The sequence below is a fragment of the Dromiciops gliroides genome, chromosome 6 (genome assembly GCF_019393635.1).
Source record: "Dromiciops gliroides isolate mDroGli1 chromosome 6, mDroGli1.pri, whole genome shotgun sequence".
NCBI lineage: Eukaryota > Metazoa > Chordata > Mammalia > Microbiotheria > Microbiotheriidae > Dromiciops > Dromiciops gliroides.
In genome coordinates this window covers 127,341,249-127,356,048 of record NC_057866.1, presented here as the reverse complement: position 1 = coordinate 127,356,048, position 14,800 = coordinate 127,341,249, and the positions used below count along the sequence as shown (strand labels likewise).

Here is a 14,800-nt window from a genome sequence, read left to right as displayed (position 1 = left end):
GAAACTTGTGTTTGGGATGATGCACTGAAAAATCCTTGGGCAGGCCCTGTGTTTTGTCTCCACTGGGTATGTTGTTTATTGTAGCTACACTTAGCACATTTATGTAGGGACAGGAGAGAGAAAGGGAGCAGGGGAGTGACAACCTGGTACAGGTGAATGAATGTGTTGTGTTTGAAATTTGAGAAAAACTGAGGCACATAGTTCCGAGCAAATTCAATTTATTGATAAAGCACAAATTTATCAATAAATAGGTTCTTAGCTTCCCCAGCAAAGCTAAGACCCAGTTATGGGGTTAACAACATTTTTTAGAGTTTTTAGGGAAGCACAAAACAAAGAACAGGGTTGGGTAGGTGGGAAAGACAATGCAATTAGTTATAGGGTAGATAACATCATGGGGGTGAGGAACAACATGATTGGTTACATCAAGAGAGTGGGCTAACCCCTATGTAGGGCCAATAACCACCCCTCTCTGTCATTAAGAAATGCTTGATTGATTTATGAGATCCATCTGTATATTGCAGACCTTGTTAGTGTACCTGAGTTAACAAACCCCCAGGTGCCTAGAAAGGTTAGAGAGGTAAGGTTCTCCTTCATTGTACAAGAACAGGCAAGTATGGACAATATATCTTGTAGAAATATATCAGGTCACCTTGTAGGTCTTTATAGGTAACAAACAGATGTCCTGGAATTTTCACATGAGCTATAAGTATGGTTAATAACAAATCTTTCCCCTTCCATTACAGTGACTTATGAACAGGCTAAATTTTAAACTGGCTCAGAGGGAAGAGCTTTGCTAAAATATGTAGAAAGGTAACTTAGAATACAGAATTGATTATATGAAATTAATGCATTAATTAGAATTTCTCATGTGATCATAAAACTTTTCTGGGGGGAGCCTAAGCTGCATATGGCAATTGCCTGAGACTCTATCCCATCAACTTTTTGTATGATTAAGAATCCCAGAAATAAAAGGCTTTAGTAGAAATCTTGTTACCACAGAATTAGCCTCCTTCTTTAATCTATCATTTGCAGCAACCTCTTGGCATTTAGTCAGCTCCTTACCCTAATTTTCAATAAGATCTTCTTATAAACCTTATGTCTATATAACATAAAATTGGTATTCCTTCAACATGAAGAGTGTGGAGATAGAATTAAATGACCTTAAGTATAGTTTCCCAAGAATTATTCACTACTTTGCTTTTATCTCTTTTTCAGTTATGTGATTTTGTCTAAAGTAAAATTTGCATGTGCCTTGGAATCTTGAAAATGTAAAACCTGTGCAGGTGTGCCATTGAGTGATCTTGTCAAACTTTCTGCTGTTTTCAAGTAGTCCTATAACAACTGTATTGACCAAGGAACTTATTTTACACGAGACTGGGCATACATAGATAGAGAAAGGTTGGGGGAAATGTGACACTTTGGGTTAATAACACATCATTTATATTACATCCAGAACAAAATGAGAGAACTTGGCCTTTCTTATCAATGTATAATTGCTGATAATAATGCAATATCCAGCTAATTAAAAACAATAGTATAGGAACAAAATTACTTATTGTAAGAAGGATAAAGTCACATGTGCATATTATGAGAAGAAAAGGACAGAAATATTGTCATACTATGGGAACACTAACCTTATTAGAAAATAAAATAAATGAAACACAAGAAAATACAAGAAGAGCTCACACTTCAGGCTAATCAATAAAAAGGGCATGTTTTCTTTCACTTAAAAGGATGATAATGAGACATGCCACCATTAGTAACTTCTCACGTTTTTGGTGGGAGTGAAGGGAAATGTTGGAGACTAGAAATACACACTCAAAAAGTGCTCAGAAGAAACAATTGCTGTTTAATCATTACAGTGATTCTCCCAGAGGTCTCAGCAAGTGTTTTCTGGCAGAAAAGGAGAGCCAAACATCTTAGGATGAAATCAAGACACATAACTGTTGTTGGAAGTAATTGTGTTCTGCACGTTCAACGTTTAATAGGCTCCGCCAGTTTCACTATTCTCGGTGAACAGATTGCTACTTTAGCAGTTTCCTTAACTTTAAAGGCATCTAGGTTAATAGCATTCACAGTCAAAGGATTTCTGAAACAAAGTCAAGGGGAAAAAAATCAACAGAAAATAAGCAAAAGATTTTAGAAAGAAAATTCTGGAAATTTCTCAGTAGCATAGCACTTGTTAAAACAAACTAAATGACCTGAAATGGCTGGCCTCACAAATAAGCAGGGCCCTACAAAGGTAACAGGCACTTAAAAGTGGTTGGCTTATGCCAAGACACTGAGCAAACAGAGCTGTTACAAGATCTGTCCTGAGCCCCTGTCCTAGGCTACCACCAGCTCCCTTGTGTCTCCTGGGGAGAAAAAAAATGACTTGATTATTTGAAGAATCATTTTGGTCTGTGATTTCATTGATGGAGAGAGCTCCTAGTAAAGAAATTCTCCCGACCAGTACAACTGCAACGTAGTCTTATACTGTTGCTTGGGGGTGCTGAGGGCTGAAAGAACTTGTCCTAGGTCATGATGCTGGTATGTGTCAGGAATAGAACTTGAACCTACATGATACTGACTTCAAAGCCAGCCCCCTCCTCACTACTACATAACTATGCACTAAGTCATAGGTTCTCACCAAAAAATTCTGATGTACTTCTCAGCACCCTTGAACCACAGTACCCTCCCATACCATTTTAAATTGACTTCAGAATAAAGGCCCCCATAGCTTGGAACCAATCAGCCCTCCTACTCTGCCAGTCCACAGGTCATCTTCATGACTCCGCCAACGACACAGCTGGTATATCTGAGTCACTCACTTGATTCTTTCCTCCCCACCTCCACTCTAAAGAAAGAGTGCTTTTCATTTAATTCACCATTGACCAGAATGAACATTATATAAAAGAAAAACTTTTTAGCAAGCTTACATCTTTCTTTTCCAGAACTCAAATCATCTACCCCATTTTCAGGTATTAATGATATGAACCCTCTTCTTGTTCTTACTAGATGACAGGGACCTAGTGTGAGCGGGCTTGTTTTATAGATAAAAGAAATAAAATCTAAAATGCAATAACTCAATTAAGAAGTCAGACAGAAAATGAACCCCACAGTTTGAACAAGAACAGAGTTTTCTGACTCCCAGACAGCAATGGTTCTGCTGAACTTTAAACAGCAGCTCACTATTTTATTCCAAAATGGCTAATGACTTGCCAAGGGAGATGTAACAAGTAAGATTTTTTGGAAAATGTTTCATTTCTAGAATTTTTTCCTTATTAACACCTCCCTTCCCTACTCATTTCTCCTCTTTTTCGTTGGTACCTGCATACCTTGGATTGGGGGTAGATAGTGCTTCAATCCTAGGTGATGGAACATAATTTAGGGCAGCGCGTCGTACTGGCTGCTGAACTGGACGCATTGGGAGATAATCGCCATGCACAGTTTTCGCTTTAGCTAGAAATAGTGTACGAGAACTTGGCTGAGCTGCCATGGCAGCAGTGGATACCTGCAATAGAAAACAAAAAACAAAAATAGATCCACCAAACCTGCTGAACTTAATGAATCTGTGATTTTACATTTCTCCATGTTGCTTTTATGATAAACTATCAACGTCAAAATGAGGGGAGCCATGGTGTAGATCATCAGCTGTTTGACTATGGTCAAGTCACTTATTCTTTCTGAGTCTAAGGTAGCTAAGACATTTAGTTCTAGACAGGTTGCAATCTGCTTATGTGGAGTGCGCTCCCACACTAATGAAATTACATGTCATTGATATAGAAAGATTGATATTTAGTCAATATCACCATATCTTTCAAATCATTTTTTTTTGGTAGGGCAATGAGGGTTAAGTGACTTGTCCAGAGTCACACAGTTAAGTGTCAAGTGTCTGAGGCTGAACTTGAACTCAGGTCCTCCTGAACCCAGGGCCTGTGCTTTACCACTGTGCCATCTAGTTGCCCCCCAAATCTTTATTTAAAAAAATGAATGAGTTTAGGGCAGCTAGGTGGCGCAGTTGATAGAACACCGGCCCTGGATTCAGGAGGACCTGAGTTCAAATTCGGCCTCAGACACTCAACACTTACTAGCTGTGTGACCCTGGGCAAGTCACTTAACCCCAATTGCCTCACCAAAAAAAAACAAAAATGAGTGAGTGGATGGAAAAGGCTCTCCAAATCCAGAAAAAAAAAAAGAACTGTGGAATATGGATGCTGATTGAACCATACTATTTCTTTTGTTTTTGGTGCTGTTGTTTTTCTATTTTGAGGGTTTTCATTATTGCTCTGATTCTTCTCTTATAGCATGACTGATGCAGAAATATGTTTAATGTTGTTATGTATATGTATGTGTGTGTGTGTGTGTATATGTATATAAAACCTATATCGGATTGCCTCCTGTCTGGGGGAGAGGAGAAGAGAGGGGAGGGAGGGAGAAAAATTTGGAATTGAAGATCTTATGTAAACAAATGCTGAAAGCTATCTCTACATGTAACTGGAAAATAATAAAATACTTTTATTTATTAAAAAAAAAAGAGTGGGGGCAGCTAAGTAGCACAGTGGGTAAGTCACCAGCTCTGGATTCAGGAGGACCTCAGTTCAAATCCAACCTCAGACTCTTGACACTTACTAGCTGTGTGGCCCTGGGCAAGTCACTTAACCCTCATTGCCCCCCCCCAAAAAAAGAATGAGTGAATTTCACATCAGAAAACATCCCTTGAGTCTTGAAATATTATGTATGTATGTATGTGTGTGTGTATGTATGTGTATATATATATATACGTATTTCATTATCACATCATTTTATGATGAGGATTATGTAAAATAATGCTTTTCATCTATACTGTCTTTTATAACAATTTAAGAATCTAAGGAGATGGAAAATACCTTAGAGTTTATTTCCTCTGATCCCTTCATTTTACAGATGAGGAAGGACATGGGAAGGTAAATCTTATTACATTTTACAGATTGGGAGATTGAAGAATCAAGAGATGTGATTTACCCAAGTCACAGGTAGCACTGTAATCCCATACTCCTTATTTCGATCATTACACTCTTTCCACTAGGTCAAACCGCCTAATTGAATCCCACATTAAATCCCTGAGCTACAATTCAAGTCATTCTTTAGGACCCTTCAACACCACCTAGCATGAAGCATGAGCTGCCGGTATTTAGTGAGTGCCCAACCGTGCAAACCCCACACCAGGCACAACTCTGGATTGTATGCCCAGGTATCCCTTCTTTCCATAGAATACTCTTCTAAGATGCCCTAGGGGAATAGGGCTAGAATTTATAGAATGATAGAACTGCAAGAGAATTCAGAGACCACCTCATCCAATCTGGAGCCTATAGGTCATAAATCATAAACCTAGAGCTAGAGATAAATGGGATTTAATAGATGATCTAGTCTAGATCCCTCATTATACACATGAAAAATCTGAACTGGGAGAGATTAAATGATTTGTCTGAGGTCATACAATTAGGAAGAGGCAGATCCAAGATTTGAACCCAGATCCTCTTTTACCCAAATCTAGTGCTCTCTTTCCTTCTATGACACCCCCAACAAGAAGTCACACAGTGTCTTTTTGAAAACTTCCAGTGGAGGGATTAGAGAAGGAAGCTCATTCTATTTTTGGAAAGCTCTCATTGTTATGAAGTTTTCTTTTCTTATATTGAGCCGAAATCTCTCTATAACTTCCACCCATTGCTCTGAGACTAAGCAGAAAAAAATCTAAACTCTCACATATCAGACCTAGAAATATCTGAAGAAAACTATCACAGGCCCTTCCAATCTTCTCTTCTTTCAGCTGAACATTCCCAGTTCCTTCAGCTGACCTTCCCTGCTATGGCATAGTCTCCAGTCCTTTCATCATTCTACTTACCTTCTATCGGACATGTCTTAACCAAGTCTTTCCCAAGATGTGTGGCTAAACCTGAATATGGATTTCCATATGTGTTCTGGCCCGAACAGCATCTGGCAGAATTGGATCTGTGTTCTGGATACTATGTTTCTCAATGAAGCGTAAAGTCACATTAGCTGTTCTGCTGGATAGATCATACTGCTGATTCATATTGACTTTCTAATTGACTAAAGCCCCTGACCTTATTTTTCATAGAATCTTCCATCTCACTATGTTTCCCCCTCCACCCAATACTTGCAAGGTTGTTTTCTTTTTTTCAAGTGTAGAACTTTTCAGTTAATCTCATTAAATTTTAGCTGTTTTTTTCTATCTGGCCCATTGTTCTAACATTAAGGAACCAGCCAGAAGTAGAATCTTTCCCTCCACAACAGGGAAGAAAAATAGTATCTTTCTTACAGGGCGAATTGGCAAATCATTCCTTCCTCTTTCGAAATATAATGTTTCTGTTTTGATCCTTGGTTCTGAAAGAGAAATCACTCTTGATGAGGGATTTGCATGAAGAGCAGCAGGTGTAATCTTTGTTTCAACCTATACAAGGAAAATAAAACAGTACACATTGACTACTTACAAAAGACATCAATCAGATCAATATTACATTTCTTGGCCTGATCAGTGAACCACTTTTCTTAGTAGAGTTAGAAGAAAGGAAAATTGTGTGTACTAAGAGGATAACTGTGTGTGCCAATTTCAACTAGGTTTTTTTTTTTTAGAAACCTCATTGTAAAACTACAAATTAGAAAGAAGATAGATAATGATGTGAAATATTATTTGGATAGCTTTCAAAGAAAAAAAAGATAAAGTCCATTTTACCTGAATAAAACTAATGTAGCTAGAATAAGATGGGAAATTACAAAGGGGAAAATATCTTTGCATCAAATGTCTCTGATAAAAGTCTGATATCTAAGATATGTTGAGATTAACACAATTTTTTAAGACTAAGAGCCGTTCCCCAATGGATAACAAGTCAAAGAATATGAACAAAAAGTATTTGAAGGAGAAATGAAAAACTATCAGCAACCATATAAAAGATTGTTGTAAGTCACTAAAAATATGAGAAATACAAGTAAAAACAACTCAGGGGGCAGCTAGGTGGCGCAGTGGATAGAGCACCGGCCCTGGATTCAGGAGGACCTGAGTTCAAATCCGGCCTCAGACACTTGACACTTACTAGCTGTGTGGCTCTGGGCAAGTCACTTAACCCTCATTGCCCCACCAAAAAAAACCAAAAAACAAACAAACAAAAAAACAACTCAGAGGTTTCACCTCATACCTTTAAATATTTCAAAGATGATAAAAGATGAAAATAGTCAATTTTGGAAAGATTATGGGAAGACACACACACACACACACACACACACACACATACACACACTCTGTTGATGAATCTGTAAACTGGTCCAACCATTCTAGAAAATACTGAGGAGATATGTGAGAAAAGTCACAAAATTGTTCATACTCTTTGACTCAGTGATCCCAATATCCTCAAGGAGGTCAAATATGATCAGTCCTGTGTGATCCTGGGCAAGGCACTTAACCCTCATTGACCGCCCCCCCCCAAAATATATGATCAATCAATCAATGAGCATTTATTAAGCACTTACTATGCACCAACCACAATGACTCCCTGGGGTTACAAAGATAAAAATAAAAAACACCTACCTCCATGGAGCTTAATTCTATAAGAGGAAGCAACAATATACTTATAAATAGAAACAAAATATATAAAAAGTAAATATGAAGCATTTGGGTTGGAAGCAATAATAACTGAGGGAATCAGGAAAGGGCCACTATGGGGGTGAGGGGGATGAGGTTGAACTTTGAATAAAGCTTTGGATTCTATCTTTTTTAAAAAATTAATTTAATTTAATTTTTTTTGTGGCATGGCAATGAGGGTTAAGTGACTTGCCCAAGGTCACACAGCTAGTGTCAAGTATCTGAGGCCAGATTTGAACTCAGGTCCTCCTGAATCCAGGGCCAGTGCTTTATCCACTGCACCACCTAGCTGCACCTGCTATGGATTCTATCTAAAGAGGTTGGACATGAAGAGGGTATGCATTCCAGGCAAATGTGGTCAGCCTCCAAGACACAAAGAGATTGGACGGCATGTGTTAGGAATAGCAAGTAAACTAGTGTGGCTGGAATGAATAGCATGCTAATGATAGTAATGTGTCTGGAAAGGTAGGTTGAAGTAAGATTATCATGGGCTTATATGACAGAGAAATTTGCATTTGATACTAGAAGGAATAGGAAAGTATTGGAGCTTCCTCTTTTTCTTTTTTTTTTGGGGGGGGGGGGTGGGTCTATGAAGGTTAAGTGACTTTCCCTGGGTCACACAGCTAGTAAGTGTCAAATGTCTGAGGTCGGATTTGAACTCAGGTCCTCCTGACTCCAGGGCTGGTGCTCTATCCACTGTACCACCTACCTGCCTCAGTAATAGTATTAAAAGGATAAACCTTTGTTTCTGAGGGAATCCTGGGGCTATTAAAAGAGCTTTGCAGCCTTTTGAAGGCAATCCAGACCAACCTCCCTCCTTCTCCAAAACACTGCACCATCTATCCCAAGTATATGTTCCAATGGGCAAGTTGCATTGGTAGTCCCTACAATTCATGTCAAAGTCATGGGCAGTAGGTACTACATCCACTTGGTCTTTCCTGTGCAGATGGTCAGGCTAGTTTTGGATATCTTCCAGGAGGTTCTGCAATATTTCAGAGCTTCATCTCCTCCCTCAGTGATGAATACCTTTGATGATCTCCATGTTTGATGCTTCATCTAATGTTTTTGATCAAAAGATATTTGAAGAGTTACTGCTATCATTATGTCTTTCAAAGACTCTTAAATGATTTTGATATGTGAATGAGAAACATGTTGTTGGAAGAAAGCATTTAAGGCAACGTTTTATTCAACTAAACAAAATGCTTTTTAATAATCAACAAACAATAGGTACAGCTAGATCTTATCTATACCACATCTTTCAGCCAATTGTGAAAGATATGGTCCATTTTAGAATATGGATTGCAAAAGACTGCTTGTTACCCACTAATGCCCTCACTTAGGATGACTTCAATGTGGAGATGAGTCTTATGAAGATTTTATGTAGATGGAAAGGTAGGCATATAGGTTGATATTTGTTGATATTCTATTGCTCACCTTTCTTTAGCATTAATAAGGCGTCCAATTTTTCCCCCTTACCTTTAGTATCTTTTCCTATAAGTCAGAGGCACACACGAAGTGTGGATTTAGTGTACTGGTACCTCTGATCCATGATTTATGCATGCCTGTGCTATAAGTATATTCAGGATGTTGATGTTAAAAGTTCAAGTACAAGGGGCAGCTAGGTGGCGCAATGGATAGAGCACCGGCCCTGGAGTCAGGAGTACCTGAGTTCAAATCTGGCCTCAGACACTTAACACTTACTAGCTGTGTGACCCTGGGCAAGTCACTTAACCCCAATTGCCTCACTAAAAAAAAAAAAAAAAGTCCAAGTACAGTAGCTCTATTTTCTTTGATGTTGAGAATAATTTGTAATAAAAAATTATTGCAGATTTTTTCTATTTTTCTTGTTTGTCCTCCTTCCATTTTTTATCCTTAAATGCTCTTGAGATGACTACTTAGTTGGATTTCTTGCCAAATTTCTTTAAACTGGCTTTATTTTCCAGTACTTCTCTTTGCTTTATGAGGCCATATTGCTAAAATTATCCATCATCCTCCTTTGCAAGATTTTATAAATAACTTTAGATTCAGAACTGGTCTTTCCTTGGGATACGATGCCTCTCTGCTTGGCAATGTCCTACTCTGATGCCTCATCAGGGCACAGGGGTGACCCTGGGTCCTCAAAGACTATGCCAGCTGAATGTCAGCCCTGGCAACTTCAACTATGCTGGAAAGACTTTGAGTAAGACCCAGGCAACAGACCAAATTTGCTTTCCAAGAATCAGTCTAGCTAAATACAGTAAAGTTCATCACCAACAGGCTGGCCACTTAGTGATTAATGTCTTGGCTATGGTAACCTATGAAACAAAGAAAAATATAAAATGGCTCCTAGTCCTATGTGGTCCCTTTCCATTTCTTCAGTGACTGGCAAAATGATAGAAAAGGGGTAGAAGGTGCTAAGAACCACACAGTTTTTAGACCATGTATAGATTTTTACTGACTGTTGATACTCTTATTTAAATAAGAAATCCTTATCTAATGACCAACAAGTAGACATGCTGCTGTAGAAGCTAAATCATATTAACCTTGACATTCTGGCTATAAACAACCAGAAGAAAGGCAGGAGTTGCAGCTAAGCGGAAGGATGACTCAAAGATACATCTTGGAGGGACAAAGAAAGGAGCTGACAGAAATGGTTTTATCATATACTCAAATGTAATAAGAACCATTACTTTCTTGGATATTTGGTCATTTAATATTGAAATGCTCATGATAAATATTTGCAAAAAGATTACTGTGAAAACAATTGCAGAGGATCAAGAAGTAAAAAAATTCTACAAAATATTCTAAAACCCTACAAATTAAATCAATATATACTTTAAGTACAATCATGGGAATAGGTGAAAAATAAATCAGAAAATATGGGTTAGGAAGAAAGGATGAAAGAGATCAAGCAATGTCCATAATTACCCTTATCTATCATGATTACTTCCTTTGAGGAAAGAACTGATAAATGAAGTCACAGAAAACAACAAAATAATCTCACAAAGATAAAATGGTTTATATTTTAAAAGGCATTATTGATGTGGAAGTCACCCATAAATCAACTGTCAGATCATCAACTTGTCAGAGCAAAGAACAAAATTAGTAAAAAGATAGAAGAAAAAATAATTAGATAAAGATAAAGTATACAACTGAAACAAGCCAGTCTTAAACTACTTAAATAAGAATAATTGATATAAAAATAGGCAATAGAAAATAAAAATTACATTGACATAAATTATAAGAATTTTATAAATTAGTATAAGAATTATAATTAAAGATGCTTAACCAATGTTAATCAATTGTCAAAAGGAGACCAAAAGAGCCCCAAAAGTATTTTAGTCAATAAACACACAAAGATGAAACCAACATAGTCACTGCCCTCAAGAAGCTTAAATTCTAATAAATAAACTATCAAATAATTAGATTAATAATTACAATGCACAAAAGAATTTTGTAAGTGCTATAAGAGAGGTCCCAGGAAAAACCAACAGAATTTTAGGGATCTCTTTTGACTTAGGGGAAAGGGGAATCAAAGGAGGATTCCTGGAGAAAGTAGAATTTGAGTTGAGCGTTGAAGGATAGATAGAATGTTAAAAGGAACAGGTGGAGAGAATGAGCAAATACATAGAGGTGGAAAAATGTTGGGCATGTTGGGATAATAGAAAAAAGTTCAGTTTCATTAAGATCTTGAATATAACTCACATTTCTACTGTGCTTTAAAATTTACAAAGCACTTTCTTTGAAGCAACCCCATAAAATAGAACAAGTATCATTATTCCCATTTTACACGAGATAAAATAGTATCAGAGAGGCTAAATGGCTTTCCCAGAATCACATAGCTAATAACTCTTAAGCAGTAGTATTTGGACCTAAGTCTCCTGATTCTAAATTCCATGTTTTCATGCCAGGAAAAAAGAGGCTGGGACAAGATTCTCAAGAGCCTCACTCAAATGCCAGGCTAAGAAGCTCTGGACTTCATTTGGTACCCAATTTCACGTAACTGATGAATTCTGAGCAGGAGAGTGATCTAAGCAGATCTTTGCTTTAGTCTATAGGATGGATTAAAGGTGGCTGCCAGTGGAGACAAAGGGCCTAGTTAAGAAGATATTAAATGGTCCGTGTAAAAGGTGGTGAAAGATTGAATTAGGATAATGGATTTGAGGATTAAAAGATGGAGACTGCTACAAAGAATATTGTAAGACTTGAGGACTGGGCAGATTTGGGGGAGGGAGAGAGACAGAGACAGACACAGAGAGAAGAGTCAAAGATGTCTGAGCTTTGGAGTCCTGATATGTAAAACAATGGTGCCATCAATAGAAGTTAGTAAATTAAGTAGGAGAAGTTGAAGGTAAGGAATTCATTTTTGGACATGATGAATTTGAGATGCCCATGAAATCAATAAAAAATGTTCTAACAGGCAGTTTGATGTGTAAGAATGGATCTCTGGGGGCAGCTAGGTGGCTCAGTGGATAAAGCACTAGCCCTGGATTCAGGAGGACCTGAGTTCAAATTCGACCTCAGACCCTTGACACTTACTAGCTGTGTGACTCTGGGCAAGTCATTTAACCCTCATTGCCCCACTGAAGAAGAAAAAAGAATGTAGCTCTGGAAAAAGGCTAGGATAGGGAATATACATGTGGGAATCATCTGTATAGTGGTAATCACTGAAACCATAGCAGTGGATGTGATCACTGAGAAAAATAGCATAGGAAGAGGTGAGAAGAGAACTGAATGAATAAGTGAAAAGAAATTTTTACGAGCTTACTATGTCCAAAGCATTGCGCTAAGTAGTGTGGATAAAAAGAAAAGCAGGATGGTCTCTGCTCTCAAAGGGCTCACATTCTAACAGGCAGAGACAACACATCTAAGAGGCAGGAGGTATATAGGAAGAAATGAAAAAGCAGACTACTGCTGGAATAATATTGGAGGGGATTCCATTTAATTCACTTCAACAAGCACTAATTAAGTGACAACAGTGTGCCAGGCACGGAAGCAAAGATGCAAGTGTAGGGGGTTTTCCTTGGAAAGGAGATAGAACACTTCTTCCTCTGAGACAGGAAAGAAGGCATGGAAGACAGGCAAAGCTACAGAAAAATTTGGAGATGAAGAAGAGCGACATGGAGGGAGCTTGTGTCTGTGTAATTCTCTTATGAAGTAAGAGGTGGGGTAATCTGATAAAATTAAGGGTGAGGAGAGAAAAAGTCCAATTTAACAATGAAGGAGAATATAAACAATGGAAAGAATCTAAATAGAAAGGCAAGGAAGGGAATAGAGTTGTTCTAAGACCAGACTACAGGAGGTCACTTTAAAAGGTCAGGTTCCCACAAGGTCAGACACATTTTCTTTGACATGGGCCCTTTTACCTGTTTGGGAGCAACAAAGTCTGGATGTGTAGATTTAGCCACAGAGAGTTGAACTATCCGGACAGAGGCCTCAGGGATGAGTGAAGGATCTTTCACATGCCATTCTGGGGAGCTATATGGCCTGCGGGCAAACAGGGACTTGAAACGTTACAGTTGATGGGCATGTGAACCATAATTACAATTCAGTTGTACTCATAATCCCTGTCCTAGGTACTGACTCTCAAGTAGAAACTGTTGAATTATCTCTCCAAAACAGTCTAAAGTAATTCCTACTATATAATGACCACTGAATAGTTTGCAGAATTAGAAACTTGTCATATAAATGACTGAAGGCACAGTAGGTCACTGATGTTCTCTCTGCACTTTCCTGCCCCTCATAAAAATGACAATAATAAACATGAAGACGGTAGTTTATCTCTCAGGAAAAGGACCAAATGCATTATAATGTCCTATATGTATTTCAAACAATTGGCATTTTTATTAAATAAGAACTGGGTTAGGGGGCAGCTGGGGGCACAGTAGATAAAGCACCGGCTCTGGATTCAGGAGGACCTGAGTTCAAATCTGTCCTCAGACATTTGACACTTACTATCTGTGTAACCCTGGGCAAGTCACTTAACCCTCATTGCCCTGCCAAAAAAAAAAGAAAAAAGAACTGGGTTAAAAGAAATCATTCCCACCAATTTTTTGTTGTAAATCTAGTGACTGGAAAGATAGAAAATATAGGGGCACAGGACAGAAGAATCCACAAGTTTCTATAGAAAGTTCAATGAAAATATTGGGGGAAAAGAATAAGATCATCCTAGCTCTTATAGGTGAGACTGGAAAAGGCATCAGAGTAATCCTTAAAAGGTAATAAAAGACCTTGTCTACTATAGTTTAAGTGTGTTGGAATAATCTCGTCTCTGAATTTGAAGGTACCTTTTACATCACTTGATTTGTGGTCTTTTTAAAAAACAGTTGCCATGGTTCCCCCAAAACATCCTTTGGATGTGACTACCTTAGAGTTCCTATATTTTAAGATAAATAATCTCCACAGATCAAAATACTAGCTGGCCTAGATGAAAATATCTGACACATTGTTTCTGAACAGTGTTAGGATGCACTGTGTATGCACATGTATGAACATGCACATGTGTGAGAGGGGGGAAAATCGAGAAAATGGTCATGGGGTCATAGTTTAACTGGCCTGGCACCAGAAGTGACCATATAACTTTGAGATCCTTGAAATGCTGCTGACTGTAGTCTCCAAAGAGAAAAATATAAGATTCTTATGCAATGGATCAGGCCTCTCAATAGAAAGATCAACCCCACAACAATAAAGATTATGAGAGTAGTTTGATAAATGTCTACCTATAAAAATATACAGTAATATCTCAGTTCTTAGATTATCCTATATCCAGAACCTTCCACTGACTGGAGGATAGCAGAGAGCCTACATTTCAACAAGTAAAGGTTTCTAAGCTACAAAAAGAGATGTCATGATGTTTCTAAGATACTGGTACTTCCTTAGGAAGAAAGAGTCCCGCAGCTCCTTCATAAGAACCTGTTTACTTTGGTCTTATGAACAATAGTAGATGCTTAATAAATGTTTATTGGTTCACTGACACAGTTCTAACATACTTGATGATCTGGTTACTCCCCCACCAGCACACAGATAATTAATTAGAAGGGAATTAAGGCTAATCCACGTAGGCACTTGTATAGCAGCAAATGTTAACTGAGATGCAACATCAAGTAAAGAGGAGACAAAGTTATAAAAAGCAAATAAAACTCAAAAGCATAGTAGGGTTCATTCAGTACAGTGGAAAATATCCCTGCCAACTTCAACAGATCCTCA

The 14,800-nt window shown here is 38.0% G+C and overlaps 1 protein-coding gene across 1 annotated transcript in view; it reads right to left on the bottom strand.

Moving 5' to 3' along the window:
• Nucleotides 1-210: 210 nt before the first annotated feature.
• Nucleotides 211-14,800, bottom strand: part of THEGL (theg spermatid protein like) — a 63,392-nt gene continuing 48,802 nt past the window's right edge. The window contains exons 6-9 of the mRNA XM_043969620.1: nt 12,961-13,081; nt 6,299-6,430; nt 3,318-3,493; nt 211-2,089 (exon numbers count right to left, since the gene is read on the bottom strand). Coding sequence (XP_043825555.1) covers nt 1,975-2,089; nt 3,318-3,493; nt 6,299-6,430; nt 12,961-13,081 — 544 coding nt within the window. The 3' untranslated portion in view covers nt 211-1,974. The remainder of the gene's footprint in view (nt 2,090-3,317; nt 3,494-6,298; nt 6,431-12,960; nt 13,082-14,800) is intronic.